The 8,874-nt window shown below is 33.3% G+C and overlaps 1 protein-coding gene across 4 annotated transcripts in view; it reads left to right on the top strand.

The window, feature by feature from the left end:
* Window positions 1-8,587, top strand: part of LOC108977728 (nuclear receptor 2C2-associated protein) — a 29,142-nt gene extending 20,555 nt beyond the window's left edge. Inside the window, exons 3-4 of one of the 4 annotated variants that reach the window (XM_018947586.1) lie at window positions 1,080-1,200; window positions 7,867-8,587. In XM_018947586.1, coding sequence (XP_018803131.1) covers window positions 1,080-1,200; window positions 7,867-7,889 — 144 coding nt within the window. In that variant the 3' untranslated portion in view covers window positions 7,890-8,587. Of the gene's footprint in view, window positions 1-1,079; window positions 1,405-3,957; window positions 4,209-7,866 lie in introns of those variants that run through there. The other 3 variants (XM_018947584.1, XM_018947585.1, XM_018947583.1) reach the window with 3 other exon arrangements.
* The last annotated feature ends 287 nt before the right edge of the window (window positions 8,588-8,874 follow it).

The raw sequence follows: 8,874 nt of genomic DNA, 5'->3' as shown, positions 1-8,874 counted from the left end.
GATATCAATATCATCGGCATACGCCAGCAGCTGTACACTCTTATAAAAGATTGTACCTGCTCGATTAAGTTCTGCAGCTCGAACTATTTTCTCCAGCAGCAGGTTGAAGAAGTCGCACGATAGGGAGTCGCCTTGTCTGAAACCTCGTGTGGTATCGAACGGCACGGAGAGGTCCTTCCCGATTCTGACGGAGCTTTTGGTGTTGCTCAACGTCAGTTTACGCAGCCGTGTTAGTTTTGCATTGATACCAAATTCAGACATCGCGGCATAAAGGCAGCCCCTTTTCAGCTAAAATCATAAAATTGTCTACCTAGCGCCTGAAATACGCATCTCATGGCAAAATGTATAAAACAAAAGTTATTTGTCACGTCATTTGCTACCGAAATCACTTACATTCATTTCCCTGCGCCATGCGACACGTTCGGACTCTTCTGGGCAGCGGCACCTTCCCAATTAAGGGACCGGACATTCCAGGTGCATGCCCTCAATTCGTAGTCCTTATAACGTTTGCCAAGGTCGTCATCAAAAGAGGGGTCACTCATCCGAAGCTTGTTGTTCCTTTTCGTTGGTATGATTGTTTACGTGGCGGCTCCCATACCGATGTTCTTAGGCTACCCAGAGGATACTTGGTCAAACCGGAAGTCGTGAGCTGCTTGAGTCATATGTAAAAGAATCGTCTCTGGCCACTCCCAAGTGAATGGCGATCATAGAACTTTCCTCACTTTCGTGAACTTCTACACATGACTCCATCCTCCAGGTTAGATTATATAATATAGATTAGATAGTATAATTAAGTTTATTTCTGCTTTCTTAAAACTTAATGTAAAACAAAATTGAAGAAAATCCCGAACGAACCGAAAAGACCTAAAAAAATTTAAGAAAGTTTTGCAGCTTAAGGTATATTTGATTGCACCCGAGCACCCTCTTCCTTACTTGTTTTTGTTAACTTCAATTTAAGGTTTTTTCACATTTGCAATGAAGATGAAATATATTATTTCCATTAATTGCTTTCGGTTCATAACTGTATAAAATCATTTCGCCATTTAATTTGCATATTAATTACTTTATTTTAATTTTAGGGCACTCCCCAATGGATTATAATACGTTTTGAGGAACCACAGGCGATCAGCAAATTTTCATTCCAGTTTCAGGGAGGTTTCGTAGCGAAAACGCTGCTAATCCACGTGGAAACGGAAGACGGTAAACAAATTTTGGAGGAGGCATTCTATCCAGAAGATATAAATTCCATTCAAACATTTATATTAAATCGGCCTATAAAGAACAAAGAAGCGGCAAAAATTAAGTTTTTATTTCCTTCAAGTACAGACTTTTTTGGTAGAATAATACTATATGAACTTGAAATTTTCGAATAAAGAGACGGATTTTAGTCAACTACATATAAAGGTAATTTCGGTGGAAATTTACAATGCGACGTGATAGACTCAGAAAAAATATATGTATAGTTAATAGTTACTTATTGAAAAAACATTTAAAAATTTTGAAACAATTCAACACAGAATTGTTACTGTCTGCTTCTAGTGTATGAATGTTTTTTTCTAATGCTAAATATTATTTTGATATTCGTGCATTGTTGTATACAACTATTCGAAATAGATACTCTGGTTTCGTTATAATTAATTCTATCGGCAATGAAATATGTACATGTTTGGTCTAAAATCACAGTGGTTTCTTAATATATATTTTTGTGATTGCTCGACATACTCAATCAGTTTTTATACTCTTGCAACATGTTGCTACAGACTACAATAGTTTTGATTACCTAACGGTTTTACGAATCACCTAAAACTGAGCGAAATAAATATACTAGATTTCTTTATATACATATATATAAATGATCAGGATGACGAGACAAGTTGAAATGGGGGTGACTGTCTTTGTAGATGGGAGTAATCGGACCACTGTCATGCCAACAAAAGACTGTAATTTGGCACAGTTGATCAGAGAAGAAAGGGGCACCTGTGAGCAAAAAGTTTTGAAAGAGTGGACATGTTCCCGTCCTATGATAGGATTTATGTATATGTACATATATCTCTTAAACCGTTTAAGCTACAAGAACCAAATTTACTCAACACAAATATGATTAGATTTCCTACCGATAGTGAAAATGGAAGAAATCTGATAACTCCACTCATTACTACTTCCCATATAACTCGATTTTAAATTTCATCTGATTCTTTCCTTTCTAGCGGACAAATCAAGAAGCAATTAATATAAAAGGATACAACTTTGCAACGAACAATCTTATATCCAAAAATTGACTAAATCTTACAAAAACTGTTCAAGCCCCAAGGTACCGAAAATGCGAAAGCCAGAATCTATGTTTAGTTGATTTTGTAATTGAAATTCAGAGAGAATCCTTTTCGGATAGCACCACAAAAGGGTTAAATGCAGACAATACTTCCTATTATAAAGATCTCGAATTTCCGGGTGACTATATAAAGCATATATCACCCAAGATGTGAGTTAACTTAATAAAGTTGAGAGAGAGTGTTTTTTCCCTGCAAGAGTATGAAAAGTAATTTAGCTCTTCCTTACTTCTTAATTTAATTTTATCAATTTAAAAAAAATGGTGTCATAGCAATATCCCAATGTAGCCGTATGAAAATGAGCGACATCGAATTATAACCAAGATTTCTTTCCCTATAACACACTCTTAAATTCCATCTGGTTGCCTTCTTGCTGGGTTCCCTTATTTATTTTCTTATGTGCACACGTTCTTCCTCACTCCGTCGGAATCATTCTGTCACAAAGCAGACTATAGATGATATGCTTGAGATTACCTTCGATCCTAAGCTTATTTAGAGTTCCAATAACCGCCTCGGATCGTACGTTTTTGAAGTCCCCCTGTATATGAAGAGCTGTAGCCACAGCTAATCTTAAGCGGGGACGACACTCTTCTAGAAAGAGTAAGGGCTTTATAGCCGTCTTGAAGCTCTTCAATGAGTACTTCCTCCGTAGATAGGAGTGCTTGAACTTATGATTTCCGATAATTCTCAAGGAGGTTTCCTTTTCTTTTCTGAGCATTCAGAGGACTCGTATTTTCAAGGGTAGACCTACATACATAACTGAAGATATCCTCGATCTTAGACTTAGCGCAACAGGAACAGCTGATGGGAGCTTCTTGCCGTAAAGATCCCATTCTGTGTTTCTAAAGTTTTTATATGATTCTGTGATCGGATGTATTCTGTCCAGGTTAAAACTAATAAACCAGTGATCAGAGAATTCGTTAATTAAGAACCCTCCAATCATATATCAAGAGAGCTATTTCCTTTGATACTATATATCTTCACTACAATTAAAAAGTTACTCACTTCTTGAGTAGGTATCCGAGCTTGGCGAGTTCGCATTCAATAATAATGCTGACTTTCCTTCGACGGGCCTCCGTCAGAATATTCTTTTTTCAAGAGTCTGAGAGTGGGGATCAGCTCTGTTTGCGTGCACAGAACTCAAACTTTGACAAGACAAATACATATTTTTGCTAAAAAGCCGATAATTGTTCAAAACATAAGATATTCAAATATAATAGAAATAGGAGCAAATTCAATACCTTCATGAATATATTCGAAATCTGGACACCAATTTGCTAAGATATTCAAGGCAAATAGTTATTTTTGTAGAGTTGTTTAATCTTTCAGATTTAAAAGTTTTTTTCGTTTAGCTAAAAAAAAACAAGTTCTATTTTGCTGAATGAGATGAAGGAATATCTGCACAAATGTATGTTCAAAAGTTATCAAATATACACCTTCTATTATATGATTATTAATTTTATGTTCCCGGATACTATTATAGCATCACCTTTTACAATATTTATTAATTCTTTTATTATATTACAATATTTATTAATTCTTTTATTATTGTACAATAAACACTACATCTGTCAAACATGTGTTACTCTACACAAAATATTCAATAAAATTTTTTTTCGCATTTTATTAGGTATTTCTTCTTCAATTATAAATTTTCGATTTTGAACTGTAACTCCACTAAAAATCGAAATATCTTAATGAAACTTGACACACATGTCGACATCGTAAGACGGTTGGTATTGCAAATGGGCGTAATCGGACCACGCCATTAAGCGATAACGTATAAAGTGCCATAACAAAGCCGATCTTTATTATATTTAAAATAATAATACCATTATTTTTTCACAAATAATAAAAATGGAACCAACCATATAAGAGCTATTTACACGCAATATGATTTTATGGAATAAAAATTATATATTATAAATAAATTTACTTTTTACTTTGGGCGTGATAAGCATTCGGAAATATTAGTGATGTTACAATAAATGTTATTTTTAATAAATCAAGAACTTTATTATTTTGAAAGATACTGGTTCATACAAATTGAAGTATGGGCATTCATCTAGTATATTGATTATGGTTAAGGTATGGTTGTGGCCCATTCATTTCCGGCAATATCAGCGTGTCCAAGGATCCAAATAATTTTTATGATTGTGTTACTTATTAGTTTGTTTCTAATTTGCGCAATGAGTTAAGATTTGTTGGATGCATTTAGTAGAGCTGATATTGATGACTTGCTATCTGTACATATTAACGTTTTTATACTATAGACGGCTGTTGTCTCCGCGGTGCATATTGAGTAGTAATTGGGCAGGAGTTCAGATTTTTATGTATTTCCAACGTTATCAGTATAACAAATGACGTGTAAAAGTCGGCCTTGGAAGCATCAGTAAAAATGCATTTCCAATCTATGTATGTAATGTTGTACAAGGATAAACTTTGATTTTCCCTGAAAAGTAAACGTGATGGACAAATAAAATATATTTTATTTATTTATCTAGAAATAGTGGACGAAATAGTGGAGTTTGTCAAATCAGCCCATTTGTCTTTTACTATACCATATACTTAAAGGATTGTTATTGCATAATAGTAGTAGTAGTTTTTGACAATTGCTATACATTCTGGGAGGAGGGAGTCATGTGTAGAAGTTCACGCAAGTAAGGAAAGTTCTCTGATTGCCAYTCACTTGGAAGTGGCCAGAAACGATTCTTTTACATATGGCTCAAGCAGCTCACGCTGGTATAGTTCAGCGAATCAAGAGGCAGCGGCTACGCTGGCTAGGTCATGTACTGTGAAAGTATTCGACGCAAAATTCGCCGGCGGAAGCAGAGGGAGAGGAAGACCTCCACTCCGTTGGAGGGACCAGGTGGAGAAGAAGCTGGCTTCGCTTGAAATTTCCAGTTGGCGCCACGTTGCGAAAAGAAGAAGCGACTGGTGCGCTATAATCGCTTGCAATGAATTTTTAACATAAATTATTATATTTAAATTTTAATGTTATCTTTATGAATTATGTATTTACATATATTTTAGCTTGATTTCCTAAATTTTTTGTTACTATTTGTTTTTTTTTTTATTTAGGATTAAATTTATATCTTCTTAATATATGCTTTCTCCTTTATGATCTTTTTGAAACTTTTTTTGACGTTTTTTGAGGCTTCTCTTAAAACGGTTTTTATTGCTTCTGGTGTCCAGAATATTCCTCTAACTGCTTTTGGATTTAAATACTTTTTTAAATAATAACTATATTTCTGGTATGTGATATACGATTAAACATCTTTTATTTTTAAAGTAAGAAATTGTTTCTAAAACAGTTATGTTTGCTCCCTTATCAATTAGCATGCGCTGCTTAAAATGGTCCAAAGACTTTTTTGTTTCGTGAATTGGATATTCATTGCTACTTTCTGCAGAATGTCGAGATTCTCTTAGGCAATCACTTGAGTCCTTCGACTTATCTGAACTAGTCAAATTATTTCATACTTATCTTGATAATGCGCCAGAAACGATATTTGCTGATATTGGGATAAAACCGCACCTACAGTTCTTTTTCAATTTGTTCTTGTAATGATTTTTTTTTAATTTGACAATCAATTATTCCTTAATAATTAAGATTAAAAACTGTTTTTAGACATATGTTGCGATGTTTCTCCTTCTAAGTGTACTAGTGGCTTAGCTATTTTTCCATAGTTTTCCAAACATTTTCTATATTTCCCCGTTATTCTAAAAAATACTTTAAGTTGTAATGTCTTTGGAAGTGGATATTTTTATTATTTCAATTTTTTTTTGATTAGTCTTTATAACTTTGTGGGAAACTAAATATCCTAAAAATTTCACCTCTGTTGCTATGAATCTTAACTTTTCCAGATTGTAGATATTAGGTTGTCAAAAAAGTCTTGCGGTATTTTCGCTAGTTGGCGCTGAGAGCGCGTAGTTCCAGTTTTATTCGTCGCATCGGGTCATGCTATACCTTTTTGGAAAGCTCATTTCACGCGCTAACACCTGTTTGATTTATTGTCGTTTCTTTTAAGTCGTTCGTGAGTTATAGTGTCGGAAACATGAAGCAAAATAAAGAGAAAATACGGCCTATTTTACAATACTACTACTATAAAGGCAAAAATGCATCTCAAGCCGCCAATAAAATTTGTGCAGTTACACAACATACAGTTTCCATTTCCACCGCACAACGATTGTTTCAACGTTTTCGTTCTGGTGTAGAGGTAGCCGAAGATGCGCCACGCTCCGGAAGGCCTGTCGTCGAAAATTGCGATAAAATCGCTAAATTGGTCAAAAGAGACCGGCATAGTAGCAGCCGTAGCATCGGTCAAGAGCTGGGCATGAGTCATCAAAAAAAAAAAAAATAAAAAATATCGCAAGACTTTAATTGTTAAGATAATGATTATGAGTATACTATTTTGGGGTCTATGAAATAACTCCCACGAAATAAGTCCCACTTTTGGTCAATTGGTGGGACTTATTTCGTTAAGCGTTTTTGTTTTAAGTGGGACTTATTTCATTTTCATAGTTTTGCATTTTAAGTGAATGCTTAATAATTTTTGCCGTTATTTGTTGCTCTTCACGTTGTTGCTCATTGAATTTCATAATGTTCTTTTTATTGCTTTTTAAAAAAAATTTATTGTATTGTAGAATATGCTTTCGAAAAGTTCCGTTATTTCTTGCTCTTTACGAAATGAATGGTATTGTTTCAAATTTATTGTTAAGTGTACAAGTTTACAAGATCTTATCATTATGTTGATTAGTTAAGTTTGTGAATTTCAATAGTGAACATGAGTGTGACATACGAAATAATTGCAGGGAAGAGCAATAAAAGCAAGCTTCTTTTATATATTTTTTTAGAAACAATTATGTATTAAAAAGTGCACTAAATTAGAAAACAATTTTATGTTTGTTATGTAAAGGATTGTCCATCACGAATAATGTTATTTGGCAGCGAGTGCATTAAAGCAAAAAATTGTAAAGCGCACAATCACGATAATCAAGAGGCTCTGTACAAAGAACTAAAATTTTTAAATAATGTAAAGACAAAATGGGCACGTCTTAATGAAAAGCCAACTGAAAACAATTGCGATGGAAGTATTCGCAATTTTTTTGTGAATACTAGCATGGAATAAGTACCACCCACATGATAATTATTATTTTTTAAGTAATTACTTAATAAAGTCTTTGCAGAAATCAAAACGAAAGCAAAAATATTGTCTTTGATAAAATACAGCGGAGTTTGCAGTATATTGCGAAAATTTAAAAAATTTTAAAAATTCGGTTATTCCAAATTAAATGGAAATAAACAATGGCAGTTTTTCAACATATGCTACCAAGAAAAAGACTTTGGATATTGCGTTTTTTTGTTCCGAAAGAACTGTTTAATTGATGGTACTTTTTCTGTACTTMYTCTAGGAAGCTTTAAACAWCTATTAATCTTACATTGTGAATACTTTGGTTCGGTAATTAATTCCATTCATAACTATATATAGCTTTATATTATGTATACATAATTATATATTTATTATTTTTTCTATATTAGGTATTCCCCTTTCTTCATACTGATGACCAAAAAGTGTCTAAAAGCATATCAGCATTTATTAAGTTATATACAAAGGAGCATTATTGCTCCGTCACAAGCAACTTTTATAACAGATTATGAAACAGGATTGAGAAGCGCAATTTAAAAAAGGTTCCCTGATTCAAAAATATTTGGTTGCTGGTTCCATTATTGCCAGGCATTGCGTCGATTCATAACCATGAAGGACAAAAGGCTCGCTCAATATATTCGGCAAAATAAAGAAGCGTCTAAAATTTATCACAAATTTCTATCTCTTCCATTATTACCTGGAATGTACGTTTCGTAGATAAAAAACACACGTCGAATAATATGAATAATCAAAGCAGAGAAATAATAAATAAAAATCGTATGCAAGCTTGCAGAAGGCTTCTTAATGGAATGGATATTACGAAATTTGATAGAGTAGAGAACGCCTATTAGTAACAACGTTTGGATTCGCAAATGGATTAAGTACAGATCAATTGTTCTTATTATTAAGATGGAAACCGTTTCGGAAGGACCATCAGATTAAAATTATCGACCTTTATAAATGGCTTGAAGATCCAGTGCATGGTAGACGGTATTATAGTTTTAACATGGCATTGGGATTAGTTGTATTTTGTAATAGTGATATTAGAAAACATGGAACACGAATTCCAATTTCCTACTAAAAATATAATAAAACACATATGTACATACGTAATTACGTCAACAATTTTTTTAATGTTGTTTTCCAGTAGTTAAGTTCGGTACCTATTTGTACACATTTCTTTAAAGTTTTTTATTATAGTAAGTATAAAGTAATTAATAACAAAAAAGGAGAGCCATGAGAGATAAGGATTAATAATTATGGTTGTCCCTTTTACGAAATGTCCAATATATAACTTTTTGCTTAAGAAAAAAATTAGAAATAAAGCCATAATGGCCTTATATTTCATGGCTCTTTCGCTCCCCTCCATAAAAAAATCATTTATTTATCAGATAAATATT

Source organism: Bactrocera latifrons, unplaced genomic scaffold (genome assembly GCF_001853355.1).
Source record: "Bactrocera latifrons isolate USDA-ARS-PBARC rearing strain unplaced genomic scaffold, ASM185335v1 scaffold_945, whole genome shotgun sequence".
NCBI classification, from domain to species: Eukaryota; Metazoa; Arthropoda; class Insecta; order Diptera; family Tephritidae; genus Bactrocera; species Bactrocera latifrons.
Note: the sequence above shows the minus strand (reverse complement) of the source record. Positions and strands in the feature narration are given on the sequence as shown.